The sequence below is a fragment of the Oryctolagus cuniculus genome, chromosome 4 (assembly GCF_051225735.1).
Source record: "Oryctolagus cuniculus isolate XC-2025 breed Fujian yellow rabbit chromosome 4, ASM5122573v1, whole genome shotgun sequence".
Classification (NCBI taxonomy): domain Eukaryota; kingdom Metazoa; phylum Chordata; class Mammalia; order Lagomorpha; family Leporidae; genus Oryctolagus; species Oryctolagus cuniculus.
The window spans coordinates 173,562,333-173,577,269 of NC_142870.1; the positions used below are offsets into that span (position 1 = coordinate 173,562,333).

General features: G+C 46.7%; 1 protein-coding gene across 7 annotated transcripts in view; it reads left to right on the forward strand.

Annotated features, from left to right (window-relative positions):
* The window catches only part of GOLGA4 (golgin A4), a 126,134-nt gene that overhangs the window by 8,056 nt on the left and 103,141 nt on the right, over positions 1-14,937 (forward strand). For all 7 annotated transcript variants that reach the window (XR_016232945.1, XM_051858951.3, XM_089331340.1 and 4 more), the window contains exon 2: positions 11,739-11,828. Coding sequence is in view for 6 of the 7 variants with exons in the window: in XM_051858951.3 (XP_051714911.3) it covers positions 11,739-11,828 (90 nt within the window). In the remaining variant the exon portion in view is untranslated. The remainder of the gene's footprint in view (positions 1-11,738; positions 11,829-14,937) is intronic.

Genomic DNA, 14,937 nt, shown 5'->3' on the forward strand with positions numbered 1-14,937 from the left:
TTTACTTTTGGTTGAGTTATTTTTAAAATTTCCAGTGCTGTTTCTTACTGTTTTTTTTGCTTTTTCATAGCATTGTTCTTTTTTTTTTTTTTGACAGGCAGAGTGGACAGTGAGAGAGAGAGACAGAGAGAAAGGTCTTCCTTTTGCCGTTGGTTCACCCTCCAATGGCCGCCGCGGCTGGCGTGCTGCGGCCGGCGCACCGCGCTGATCCGATGGCAGGAGCCAGGAGCCAGGTGCTTTTCCTGGTCTCCCATGGGGTGCAGGGCCCAAGCACCTGGGCCATCCTCCACTGCACTCCCGGGCCACAGCAGAGGGCTGGCCTCGAAGAGGGGCAACTGGGACTAGAACCCGGTGTGCCGGCGCCGCTAGGCGGAGGATTAGCCTAGTGAGCTGCGGCGCCGGCCCAGCATTGTTCTTATTATACATATAAAGTTTTTGATCTTTCTGATGATACTAGACACATTTTCTTTGTTTTGACATTCTCTTTTCATATTTATTGATTTTGCTTTTTCCAGGTTCATTTATTTATTTATTTATTTGGCTCTTTGACATTGGAAATTTTCTTCAAGTATTGAATGCTCTTGGATGTCTGGTCCTGTTTCAGGGTAAGGCAGTGAAAGTGCCCATGCTGTGTGGGAGTAGCATGTGACAGGGATCGAGAGGGCTCACTGCTGGTTGATGGGCTGTAAATGGCTTTGTTACTGGGGGGGATACCCATGTGTCAGCAACCAGAGGTCCTTTCTAGGTGGCCACGGAGTGTCTCCAGAGAAGTGTTCTGTTGCGGGAAGCCTAGCTGCCCAGGAGGGGCCGCGCCTCCCCCAGCACCGCACAGACTGTCACTCAGTCCCTCTAAGTTTAGCTGTAGACTTTCCCCTCTGCCCCAGCTCCCTGCGCTTGGTGCTGCCCAGTCTGGAGCCTCATTGCTCCCTCAGAGGCTGTGCAGGGTGGGCCAGAGGCTCTGGGGATCTTTCAGCTAGTCTTTCTGGCTTTGGTCCTACCTCTTCACTTCTACATCCTGTTATGCCTTTTGCTTAAGGTTCTGAGTCTTACGAGGGTTTTGGGGATGAAAACAGGCAAAGAGGCCTTCTTCTCATCAGTATTCCCTTCGTTAGGTCCCTGGTATTGTAATGTCACCAGCTATGCTAAATTCTTCTTCTTTTTTTAATTTAAAAAAATTTTTTTTATTTCACAGATAGAGTTAGGCAGTGAAAGAGACAGAGAGAAAGGTCTTCCCTCCGTTGGTTCACCCCCAAATGGCTGCCACAGCCGGTGCTGCACCGATCCGAAGCCAGGACCCAGGTACTTCCCCCTGGTCTCCCATGCGGGTGCAGGGGCCCAAGCACTTGGGCCATCCTCCACCGCCTTCCTGGACCACAGCAGAGAGCTGGACTGGAAGAGGAGCAACCGAGACCAGAACCTGGCGCCCACATGGGATACTGGCGCTGCAGGCGGAAGATCAACCAAGTGAGCCACAGTGCCACCCCCCCCTTTTTTTTTTAAAGAAAAGAGATTTATTTATTTATTTGAAAGAGTTACACAGAGAGAGAAGGAGAGGCAGAGAGAGAAAGAGAGAGGTCTTCCATCCAGTGGTTTACTCCTTAGTTGGCTGCAACAACCGGAGCTGTGCCGATCCGAGGCCTGGAGCCAGGAGCTTCTTCCAGGCCTTCCACGTGGGTGCAGGGCCCAAGGACTTGGGCCGTCTTCTACTGCTTTCCCAGGCCACAGCAGAGAGCAGGATTGGAAGTGGAACAGCAAGGTCTTGAACTGGCACCCACCTGAAATGCTGGCGCCTCAGGCCAGGGTGTTAACCTGCTGTGCTACAGTGCTAGCTCCCATTCTAAATTCTTTCCCATTTTTTTTTTTTTCATTCACATACAGTCTTCTGAAAATTGGTTGAAATTTCTGAACTCTTTGGGAGAGGAGAGAGAAAATAGGAGCATATTTCCATCTGCCATGTTTAACTGGGCTTTTTCCTTACATTATTTTTTGTTAAGTGGATTTCACTATATTGAAGGGCTGTTTTTAAGAGATAAACATTTATAACATGAAGAACATTTCATTTCTGACACTTCTTAGACATCAGGATGAGAAAGGTAGTTTTTTAAGGTCATGATGAAAAACTAACAATTTTTAAAATAAAGATTATTTATTTGAAAGAGTTACAGAGAAGGAGAGAGAGAAGTGATTTTCTGTCTATTGGTTCATTCCTCAAATGGTCTCAGTGTCCAGGGCTGGGCCAGGTTTAAGTCAGGAGCCAGGAACTTCATTCGGTCTCCCACATGGGTGAGGAGCCCAAACACTTGGACCATCTTCTGCTGCTTTCCCAGGGGCATTTGCAGGGAACTGCATCAAAAGTAGAGCATCTGGGTCATGAACTGGTGCCCATATGGGATGCTGGTGTTGCAGGCAATGGCTTAAGCTGCTTTGCCACAATGCCGTGCCACCTGTAACAATTCTAATAACTAATGACGAAGATTCTTTGGCTGTGTGCTTATGTGATGATTATCTGTAGGTGTGGGAGGGAGAAAGAGGAAAAAAAAAATCAGGTATTTATTATGCTTGTGCAGAGTAATGTTGAGAAGTGGGAAATAAGTAAAAATTGAGCATCAAAAGTGTTAATGTCACTAACTTCACATTTCATAACTCATATTATTTATAAGAAAAATAATCCTCACGTAGAGCCTCTTTATGCTTATTTTGCCATCAGTCCAGTAAATGTAAGTAGCTTCTAAACTAGTAGCAGGCCAGCATGGATAGCAGTATGGATGGGAGTGACAGCTGACCTCGAAAATGTTAAATTATGTTCAGCTTCCTTGTATCTTAGAAAACAGAAATTAGTTAATCAGTCAAAAAGCTATAGATTCAAAATGGTTAAGCTTCATTGATGGGGGCCGGTGCTATTATGGCTTAGTAGGTTAAGCCTCCATCTGTGACGCCACTATCCCATGTGGCCGGTTCGAGTCCCAGCTGCTCCACTTCCAAACCAGCTCTCTGCTTATGGCCTGGGAGAGCAGTGGAGGATGACCCAAGTGCTTGGGCCCATATGCCTGTGTGGTAGACCCGGAAGAAATTCCCAGCTCCTGGCTTTGGATTGATTGGATTAGCTCAGCTCTGGCTGTTGCAGCTATATGGGGAGTGAACCAATGGATAGATCTCTCTCTCTCTCTCTCTCTCTTTGTAACTCTGCCTCTCAAATAAATAAATTAAAAAAAAATTATTGATGCCTGAAGAAATTTTGAGATACACATGAATGTCTCTAATAATAATTCTGTTTCTTAAATGTGCTTTCTATGCAATACCCAGATAATACAGTCCTAATAGAATAAGCTTTGTTTAAAATTTTTTATTTATTTCATTTATTTGAAAGAGAGGGAGAAAGAAATCCTCCCATCTGTTGCTATACTCATCAGTGTCCACTGGAGCTGGGGTGGGCCAGTGCAAAGACAGGAGCTGCAAACAATGCAGAGCGGTCACCGGCTGCCTCCCAGGATGGACGAGAGCAGGAAGCTGGAACCTGGGGCAGAGCTGGGACCCAAGCCCAGGCCCTCTGATGTGGGATGGGCTTCCCAGTCACGTCCTCACAGCTCCAGCAAACGCACGTTCCTGGTGGTAGCTTTTTTTTTTTCAATGGGAAAATAAATTAGATCAGAGAATGAGGGTTTTCATGTCATACAGGTTAAGCTTGTTCTATAAAACTCTGTTTTAGAGGTGTGTCTGTACATTGAGTGGTATCATCCTCATCATTATTAGTTTGACTGTGAGTCCCAGAGGGAAAAAGTGTGAGAAACAGTGATCTAACAGGGGCTGGATGTTGGGGGGGAGGGGGTGTTTATTCTAATGGTCAAGGCACCCACGTACCGCATCAAAGTACCTGGTTTTTGTTTTTGTGTTTGTTTGTTTGTTCTCCTGGCTCTGGCTCTTGACTTCAGCTTCCTGCTAATGTGAACCCTGGGAGGCAGCAGTGATGGCTGAAGTAATTGGGTTCTTGTCACCCACATGGGAGACCTGGGTTGAATTCCTGGCTCCTAGCTTTGGCTCTTGACTTTGGCCCTGGTGCCAGTTCAGCCCTGGCCGTTGTGGACATTTGGGGAATGAACCAGCAGTTGAGCTTGCTCTCTTTCTCTACCTCTCAAAAATATATAACACTTTTTTTTTTTTTTTTGACAGGCAGAGTGGACAGTGAGAGAGAGAGACAGAGAGAAAGGTCTTCCTTTGCCGTTGGTTCACCCTCCAATGGCTGCCGCGGCTGTGGCCGGCGCACCGCGCTGATCCGAAGGCAGGAGCCAGGTGCTTCTCCTGGTCTCCCATGGGGTGCAGGGCCCAAGCACTTGGGCCATCCTCCACTGTACTCTTGGGCCACAGCAGAGAGCTGGCCTGGAAGAGGGGCAACTGGGACAGAATCCGGCGCCCCAACTGGGACTAGAACCCGGTGTGCCGGCGCCGCTAGGCGGAGGATTAGCCTAGTGAGCCGCGGCGCCGGCCAAAAATATATAACATTTTATAAAAGAATCCTACAGAAGGAGATGAAGCAGTCAGAAGACCCGTGTGCTGGAGGCAGGTGTTCGTCCCAGCAGTTAAGATGCTGCATGGGACACTTACATCCCATGTCCATACCCGTATTCCTGCCTTCCGAGTCTGGCTCTACCGCTGCTGCTAGTGTGTACTCTGGGAGGCAGCAGGTGATGGCTCAAGTATTTGGGACCCCTGCCATCCACATAGGAGACCCAGAATGAGTTCCAGGGTCCTAACTCCAGCTTGGCCCAGCCCTGGCCGTTGTGGGCATTTGGGGGAGTGAAACATCAAGGAAGACCTCTTTCTGCTTTGCAGGTTAAAAAATGAAAAGACAGACAACCCTGTGCTAAGCCAGGGTTTGTGGTATGCAATCTGAGTTTTACACATTCTCGTCAGGAAGTTGGGAATGATGTTTGTTCTGCTTCTCTGGTTGGTTGATTGTATTTGAAAGCAATTGTAATTGTAGAGTATGTTTAACAGTGCCTGCAAGGTGCTGTGTTGGGTAATGCATTTGCCTTGAAGGGTAGGTGTAGTCTCTGTATGAGTTGAGAGACAGATAGTTGCAGCGTTATATTGGTGTGTGCAAGGGTCTTGTGGCTGCATACAGGAAGTCATTTCTGGAAAGCGTAAGGATGACATCTGAATATACTTGATGGCTATTGAAAAGTCATGGTGGGGCTGGCGCTGTGGTGTAGCAGGTTAACGCCCTGGCCTGAGCGCCGGTATCCATATGGGCAAGACCCGCTGCTCCACTTCCAACCCAGCTCTCTGCTATGGCCTGGGAAAGAAGATGGCCCAAGTCCTTGGGCCCCTGCACCCATGTGGGAGACCCAGAATAAGCTCCTGGCTCTTGGCTTCAGATCAGCACAGCTCCGGCTGTTGCGGCCAATTGGGGAGTGAACCAGCGGATGGAAGACACCTCTCTCTCTCTCTCTCTCTCTCTCTCTGCATCTCTGTCTCTCTGTAACTCTGGCTTTCAAATAAATAAATAAATCTTTAAAAAAAAAAAAAAGTCATGGTACAGGAAAAGGTATCCAAGGCTTAATCCCAAAGGTGACTGTATTGTTTTCTCATGTTGCATAATAAATTACCACAACTTCGTGCCTAATAGGCAGTTACTATTTCATAGTTGTGTGGGTCAGTGCTTGGTGTGCTACGACAGGGTTCCCTGCCAGGTCTCACACAGCTGAGACCGAGCTGTCGTCCAGGCTGTGTTCCCATCGGGAGCTCAGGGTCCTCCCGTGTGCCCTGCGGTTGTGGTGGAGTTGTGTGCTTTGTGGTTCTAGGACTGGGGTCCTCCCTCCGTACCGACTGTTGAGGGGAATCGGTTCCTGGCCGTGGCCCCACAGGCTTTGTGCTGGCCTTCAGGGAGCGGGAGCCCACTTCTCTGCTTTCTGCTCTCCACCTCCTTATTTGAGGACTTACAATTAGGTTAGGCCGATCCAGCTCAGCTTTTGATTATTTCAAGCTCAACTCACTGACCTTAAATATACCTTAGAAATTCCTTTGCCATGTAATAGAATCGTGTGAGTAGTGTATTCACGGGGCAGGAGTTAACTGTGCCTATCACAGCGCTGTGGGGACTCAGTTGATGTGACCACAGCTGTTGGTTATAACCGCTGTCTTACCCTTTCTTTAACTTAGACCATTACCTCGAGCCCTGGGCAGTATTCAGACATCAGATAATCTCAAGTGGCACTGTTTCCTGAGAAAGTCCAGGTGTGTTGTGGTTTGCCATGAGCCACCTTTGTCTATATAAAACTCCCAGTCCATAATTCCCCTCAATAAAATACATTTTGTTTAATACTGGATTTGTCTGCTGTTTTCTTCAGTCTCTTCATCTTTTGCCTTCTGCAGCAGGTTTTCTTTTTTCTTTCTTTTTTTTTTTTTTTTTTTTTGACAGGCAGAGTGGACAGTAAGAGAGAGAGACAGAGAGAAATGTCTTCCTCTTTCCGTTGGTTCACCCCGCAATGGCTGCTCCGGCTGGTGCATTGCGGCCGTTGCACCGTGCCCATCTGAAGCCAGGAGCCAGTTGCCTCTCCTGGTCTCTCATGTGGGTGCAGAGCCCAAGCACCTGGGCCATCCTCCACTGCCTTCTCGGGCCACAGCAGAGAGCTGGACTGGAAGAGAAGCAACCGGGACAGAATCCGGCGCCCTGACCGGGACTAGAACTGGGGTGCTGGCGCCTCAGGCGGAGGATTAGCCTAGTGAGCCGCAGCGCGCCAGCTGCAGGTTTTCTCATACTGTGTTTTCCTGAAACAGTGACTAAACTGATTTTTCTTGTACTGAAATTGAGGCCTGTGATCGGTTAATATTTACTTGGTGGGAAAAAATATTAATCATGAGCCTAGATATGTAACCATCACAAGTCTTGGCAGATAGCTTAGAAGTCTGACTTCACAGATTTCTAATGGCTGTGAGAATTAATGAGCTCAAATTTGGTTTGAAGAACGCAAGTACCCCCCCCCCCCCTTTTAATTATTTATGTAGGAGGCAGAGAGAAAGAGAAAGAGCCCTCCCATCTGCTGGTTCACCTCCCACATACCCACAGTGGCCAGGGGGAGGAATCTGAGAGCCAGAACTCCATCCGGGTTTCCCACATGGGTAGCAGGAACCCGATTATGCTGCTCCCACCGCTGTCTCCCAGGTTCTGCATCAGCAGGAAGCTGGAGTCAGGAGCTGGTGCCAGGGATCAAACCCAGGCCCTCCCGTGTAGGACGTGAGTGTCCTAACTCTTCTGTAGCTCCTTCTAAAGTGAGGATCTGGGCTCCTGGGGCGAATGCTCACGTGCAGTTAGCCCTTCATGCAGTGTTTTTTTTTTTTTTTTTTTTTACTTTTTACTTGCATCCGTTCTTTCATGTGCTGCTTACTCTCACGATTGCAGAGGAAGAACAGGAAGCCGCCAGGTCAGGTTATTCCCGGTGATGTTAGTTTTCTGAGAACAGGTGTTTTAGACCCTCTTCTTTAACTTTGTAAGCCCCACCCATCATTTGATTTTATGTTTATCGAGGGCCGATGCGTGCTCTCAGTTGCTGACTAGACTCACATGAGGTCAGGCTCTAAGCCATCCTGCCAGCTTCTAAAATTTACCATGGAATGTATTTTTCAGATGGTTGGAAGGTCACACTCTAGGGTAGCCCTTTCCTGGCCTGCAGATCTTTGGATAGCTGCATTGATAACCCAGAGATCTTGATGACGGAGTCACTGAAAGACAGTGGCTGGTCAAGAGATACTTCCTTTATTCTAGTCCTACCTTTCTAATTACTTTCCTGACCTTTTACCCCCTCAGTCCCTTTTCCTAAAGAGCCTGCATACCGCTGTAAGTCTGTCCTAAGGAGCTCTTCCTGCTCGGAGGGCAGCCTGACACACTTAACCTTGGAGCTGCCTGGTTTCGAGACTGTGGCTGTGGGGTGGGAGGGTTTATTGAATTTCCCTTAATTTTAGTGAAAGTGATGTTAGACATAATCTGAGCATTTATAATTTAGCTTTGGTCTTCGAATAAACTGTTCAGCAACTGCTTTCCCTGCTCATTTTTAAAAAAGATTTACTTATTTACTTGAAAGTTAGAGATAGAGAGAGAAGGAGAGTCAGAGACAGAGAGAGAGAGAGAGAGAGTTTTTCCAGAGAGAGAGAGAGAGAGTTCTTCCATCCGCTGGTCCACTCCCCAACTGGCTGCAACAGTTGGAGCTGCATTAATCTGAAGCCAGGAGCCAAGAACCTCCTCTGGGTCTCTCACGCAGGTGTGGGGACCCAAGGACTTGGGCCGTCCTCTACTGCTTTCCCATGCAATAGCAGAGAGCTGGATGGGAATTGGAGCAGCCGGGACTCAAACTGGCACTCACATGGGATGCCGGCACCTGCTGCGCCACAGCACTGGCCCCTCCCTTCTCATTTTTTAAGCACAATGTTGACCTTTTTTTTTTTCTTTTATTTGACAGGTAAAGTTATAGACAGTGAGAGAGACAGAGAGAAAGCACTGTGCTGATCCGAAGCCAGGAGCCAGGTACTTCTCCCTGGTCTCCCATGAGGGTGCAGGGACCCAAGCACTTGGGCCATCCTCCACTGCTCTCCTGGGCCACAGCAGAGAGCTGGACTGGAAGAGGAGCAACCATGACTAGAACTGGCGCCCATATGGGATGCCAGTGCTGCAGGCGGAGAATTAACTAAAGTGAGCCACGGTGCCAGCCCCACAATGTTGACTCTTAGTCATACCTTTTCTTTAAATTTTTTTTTTAAAAGTTTATGTTCTTAATTTTATTTGAAAGGCAGACAGAGAGAGATCTTCCATCTGCTGGTTCACTCCCCAAATGCCCACAGTACCCAGGTCTGGACCAGCCAGGAGCAGGCACTCCCAACTGGGTCTCAGATGTGTGTGCTTGAGCCAAGCCATTACATACTGCCTCTCAGGGTGCGCATTCGCAGAAAGCTGGGTTGGAAACGGAAGCAGGACTTGATTGCAGACACTCTTTATATGGGCCGTGGGCATCTGAAGCAGTGGCCGAACCTGCTGTGCCACAGTGCCTGCCACCTTCGTTAGACATTCTGTAGACATTTGAACCACTGATAGAGCCTCAGCCTTATTCCACATTCACCAGTTACCTTTACCATTTTTGTTTTTATTTATTGAGATGCAGAAAGAGAGTGTGTGTGCATGCACGAGAGCTAGCGACAGTTCCCAAGTCTAGCTTCCTCCCCGGATGCCTGCCAGGGCCAGGGTTGGGCAGGGCTGAAGCCGGGAATCAGGAACGCAGTCTAGGACTCCCATGTGTGGCAAGAGCCCGGTTTCTTGGGCTGTCACCCCTGCCTCCCAGGGTCTGCATTAGCCTAGGAAGCTGGGGTCTGGAGGCAGAGCCAGGATTCAAATCCAGACAGATGTAGAATGTAGATGTCCCAACTTCTTGGACTTTTTTTTTTTTTTTTTTTTAAGAAGGGGTGGTGTGGTTGGAGTTCTTAAAGCAACAGAACTCAGTCCATCTAGATAAGCAGAAAAGGAATTTGTTAAAGGTATTCCATGGGGCCCGCGCCGTGGCTCACTAGGCTAATCCTCCACCTTGGGGCGCCGGCACACCGGGTTCTAGTCCCAGTCGGGGCGCCGGATTCTGTTCCAGTTGCCCCTCTTCCAGGCCAGCTCTCTGCTGTGGCCCGGGAGTGCAGTGGAGGATGGCCCAGGTGCTTGGGCCCTGCACCCCATGGGAAACCAGGATAAGCACCTGGCTCCTGCCATCAGATCAGCGTGGTGCGCCGGTCACAGCGCGCCGGACGCGGCGGCCATTGGAGGGTGAACCAAAGGCAAAGGAAAACCTTCTCTCTGTCTCTCTCTCTCTCACTGTCCACTCTGCCTGTCAAAAAAAAAAAAATAATAATACATAAATAAAATATTCCATGGATTACAGAATTTCCTTAAGGGGCAGAGTGTGGACTGATTGCTGCATCCACTCGCACTGGGAGACTGCTCTAAGGTAGGAGTCCTGCAGCTGCCTCAGCTTGCGCTGGGGTGCATCGGAGGTTGCATGAGTTCTGCCTTCATGCTTGCCTGTTTTCTCATGTTGCTCACTTGTGACTCAGAGCCTTGCGTGGGTGTGTCTGGTGGAGTGTAGGTTTCCTGCCCCAGATAAAATGACTCGGTTAGTCAGTCTTCTGAGTTCTGACCAATGGATTTATTAGAGCCATTTATAGGAGAGACTTGGATCATGGAACTTCTGTGATCTGTTGTAGTTGGTTGCCTCTGCCTCCCAGTTGAACTGCTCCTTTTGCCCTCTGCTTGATATCAAAATCTTTCCCATTAGGAGGTGATAGAAATAGACTCCTGTGGGGTGTGTGTGTGTGTGTGTGTGTGTGTGTGTGTATTTAAGTAAAAAGAAATTAAAGTCTTTAATACAGTTTAAGTGTGAGGTAAGGATCTGATTGGTCACTCTCCCCCCATAGTGTTATGTTTATTGTAACTAAGGCTGTCTGTGTGTGTATATGCATGCACACTGTTCCTCATGACCTCTCATTCCCAGCCCAACCAAAGCAGTATGGACGCAGGGTTGACAGGTCAGAGGTCACTTGTTCACTCATGGACTTGACAGATACTTATTAGATGTCTTTTGTGCATAGCTGTGGAGACTACAAAAGGCTGCGGCACTGAGAGTTACTCATTTTCTTGTGTAGATAAGTTCAGATCTGTTTTGTTACAGTCATATGGGGGTCTTGAAGTTGGTTTTGTACTTTCAGGATTTTTTTTTAAGCTCATGTTAGATCTGATGTTATTTTAAATTTTGGGCTCTTTGTCCTGATGGTTTTTGTGTGGAGGATTACAGGAGTCAGACGGCCCTAAGAATCTCATTATCCAACTGTGGTATATGAGCTAGGCTCAAAGCAAAGACCTTGAAGATGGGGTGGCGCTGTCTACCTGTGCTCTTCTGAGAATTGAATGTCAGAATTGGAGGAGACATTGAAGATTGAAGTGACAAGCTTATTTTGAAAAAAATGAACTTTTAATTTTGAAATAATTTTGATTATAAGTTACAAAGGTAGTACAGAGAATTTTCATGTATTCCTCACTTTGCTTCAGTTTTCCCTAAAATTATCCATCTAATGTTACCATTACAACCTTATTTATTTTTTAAGGATTTTTATTTATTTATTTGAGAGGTAGAGTTACAGACAGTGAGAGGGAGAGACAGAGAGAAAGGTCTTCCTTCTGCTGGTTCACTCCCCAGATGGCCGCAATGACTGGAGCTGCACCAACTCAAAGCCAGGAGCCAGGAGCTTCCTCCCGGTCTCCCATGTGGGTGCAAGGGCCCAAACACTTGGGCCATCTCCTACTGCTTTCCCAGGCCACAGCAGAGAGCTGGGTTGGAAGAGGAGAAGCTGGGACTAGAACTGGCACCTATATGGGATGCCGGTGCCGCAGGCAGAGGATTAATCCACTGTGCCACGGAGCCACGGAGCTGGCCCCGACAACCTTATTTTGTAAATGGAGAGACATAGCCATCAAAAGTAACCTTAGCTTACATCACAGTTGTAATGGGTGGCAGAGTCAGGCCAAGAGCTAAGTAGGTCAGCTGGGTGTTCCGGCTGATTTATTGTGGTAGACATCATCCTTTTCTGTTTCTCTTGTGTTTGCTCTTTTCCTCTGTTTCTCTGAGTCTCTGAACTTGCACTGAGGAAGGGAGTGCTCGGTACCCAGTGCATGCGATGACGTCAGCCTTTGCTAATTATGCAATCACTTTTAAATCTAGGCTCCCTCCAGTTCTGCAACACCAGCAAGGACCAGGAACAGGACCTCTTCATTTACGGAGCAGCTTGATGAAGGTACACCCAACAGAGAGGTAAGCTTGAAATTTATTTTCTGAAATCCCTCTTACAAGAAGCACATTGATCTGAAATGTAATGCTGCTGCTGATAAAATGGGAAGTTGTTTTGACAGGTCAATTATATAATATTCTAGATACTATTTTTATTAATTACATGATTAGTCTTGAGCTCTTTGAGAGAATAATGTACTCTGCATTTAATATTGAAGCTTTCAGAGTAATTTGATAACAGTTTGTTCAACATATCATCTTATGGGAAAACGTCCCATATTTTCAAACTGGTGAGAAGAAACTGAGAAGTAACTTCACTGTGCCATTAACAAGTAGCTAGCACCAAAATTCATTTTTTTTTTCCTGTGAAGTGTGACACAAATGCAGAAAAGAGGGCAAAGCATAAATCACGAAGTAAATTCCCATGGTCAAGAAGAGGGGCCCTGCCAGGGTTCAGTGCTCCTTCCCTGTGCCTGAGAGAGCACCACCATCCTGGAGTTTTGGTATTTGCTTGCTTGCTTCCTTTTCTTTTTCTTTTCTTTTTTCTTTTTATTTATTTGACAGGTAGAGTAGACAGTGAGAGAGAGAGACAGAGAGAAAGGTCTTCCTTCTGTTGATCCCCCTCTCCCCCCAAATGGCCACCATGGCCGGCGCTGCACCGATCCGAAGCCAGGACCCAGGTCTCCCATGCGGGTGCAGGGCCCAAGCACTTGGGCCATCCTCCACTGCCCTCCTGGGCCACAGCAGAGAGCTGGACTGGAAGAGGAGCAACCGGGACTAGAACCCAGCGCCCATATGGGATGCTGATGCCACAGGCGGAGGATTAACCAAATGAGCCATGGCTCCGGCCCCTCCTTCCTTTTCTTTAAAATTTGACTACCTAAGTTTGCATTGTTAATGTAAACACCATAACTAAACATTTGGGTTGTCCCCAGTGTTTGGCTGCTGTGGGCATTAGTGGACATACGTGAACCTGCCTTTCTGCTGGCGTGTATTTTGGAGTAGAATCAGTGGCGTAGAGGAGACCTAGCTGGCTTTGCACACAGAAGACGACACTAGTAGTTTCCCGGGTGCTTATAGAGATGCACCTTCCCAGCAGGAGTTTGTGGAAGTTGCTTTTGTTCCCCGTCCTTCATAGTCGTTTTGATTTCAGCCATTCTGCTGGATGTGTTATGGTCTTTCATTGTGCTTTAGTTTGTATTTCTCTGAAAATAAATTATGCATTGCTCATCTGTTTATTGGCCGTTTGATATCTCCTGTTATAAAATGCTTGTTTAAATCTCTTGCCCTTTTTTTCCTTTGGATTGTCTTTTTCTTGCTGATTTATATGAGTTCTTTTATACAACATGGATAAAGTTTTTATTGGGTCTGTATCTCACAAATATATTCTTCCATTCTTTTTTTCTTTCATTCTCTTCGTGGTATTCTTTGATCAAAAGTTCTTAGTTCTAATATACTCTCCAATTCATCAATATTTCATTTTATTTTATGGCTAGCGTTCTTTGTTTTTTCATGGAGAATTGTCAGGGGTGGCTGGTGGCTGGTTCAGTATCTTGCTCTGCTTCTGCCTGTAGCTTCCTGCTAAAGCAGAGCGTGGGAGGCAGAGGTGGTGGTCAGGTGATTGGGTCCCGTCACCCACCCGAGAGGCCTGGATGGAATTCTCAGCTGACAACCTTAGCCCTAGTTCGAGGCTGTTGCAGGCTTTTGGGGAGTGAACCAGTGCATGGGAGGTCTCTGCCTCTCTGCCTTTCAAATACATTAATTAAAAAAAACGTTTAAAGAATTATTTTCTTACCCTGAAAATATCTTCCCATATTATCTTGTTTTGCTTTTTACGTTTGATGCATACTTCACTTGGAAATGATCTGCGGTGGCTTAATAACTATCATTTTACATTAATTCTATGCACTAAGATTCCTGATGCTCTCAGTTTTTGATAATTCTTAAGCACATTTTATTTTTTTTAAAAGACTTACTTATTTATTTAAAAGGCAGAGTTACAGAGAGAAAGGGAGACAGAAAGAGAGACAGAGATCTTTCATCGCTGGTTCACTTCCCAAGTGGCTATGATAGCACTGGGGCTGGGCAGACCAAAGCTAGGAGTCAGGAGCTTCAATCCTGTCTCTCAAATGGGTGCAGAGGCCCAAGTCATTGTGCTGTCTTCTGCTGCTTTCACAGGTCATTAACAGGGAGCTGAATTGGAAAGTGGAGAAGCTGGGAATCAGATCAGCACACCTTATGGAATGCCAGTGTTGCAGGCACCAGCCCCTCTAAAGCACATTTTAGAAATTTATTCTGTTTTAGAACTGTTTTTTAAAGATTTATTTTATTTATTTGAAAGTCAGAGTTACATAGAGAGAGGAGAGTCAGAGTGAGAGAGAGGTCTTCCATCCGTTGGTTCACTCCCCAGATGGCTGAGCTGTGCCAGTCCGGAGCCAGGAGCCAGCAGCTTCTTCTGGGTCTCCCACGTGGGTGCAGGGGCCCAAGCACTTGGGCCATCTTCTACTGCTTTTCCAGGCCACAACAGAGAGCTGGATCAGAAGAGGAGCAGCTGGGACTAGAACCGGCGCCCATATGGGATGCTGGCGCTTCAGGCCAGGGCTTTAACCTGTTGCGCCACAGCGTCGACCCCCTGTTTTAGAACTTTTAAACTTAAATCCAGTATCCTTTAGGGATTACTAAGAGGTATTTTCAAGTGATGGATGAGAAACATTCCTTCATAATTTTGGAGTTAATTTTTCTCCTAATGAATTGACTTTCAAAGCTGATAGGCATTTACTTCAGTAGAAGTTACCGAGTAAACTGCCTCTTCGCTGTCAGTTAATGAAGGTAGAAGACCTGTTAATTTGCCCTTTGGCATTTATTCAGTTCTTATAAATGCATATTTTTGATCTAGTGATATAGGACATGGGTTATATAATTAGCCATCCTAATATTCCTTAAATCAACTCTTTTCTGGTCACAATGCGTCTATACTAAACTGCTGCACCTGCTTGGATGGTTATTTATATTTCTCTCAACTGTGTTTTTAAGGAGAGTGGTTTATACTTTTTGTGCAATTCATTGGGAAGCTTGCTATCTTCTTCCTCTCTATTGAGTTCTTTAATTTATTAAAATTATTTTATAGTTTTCA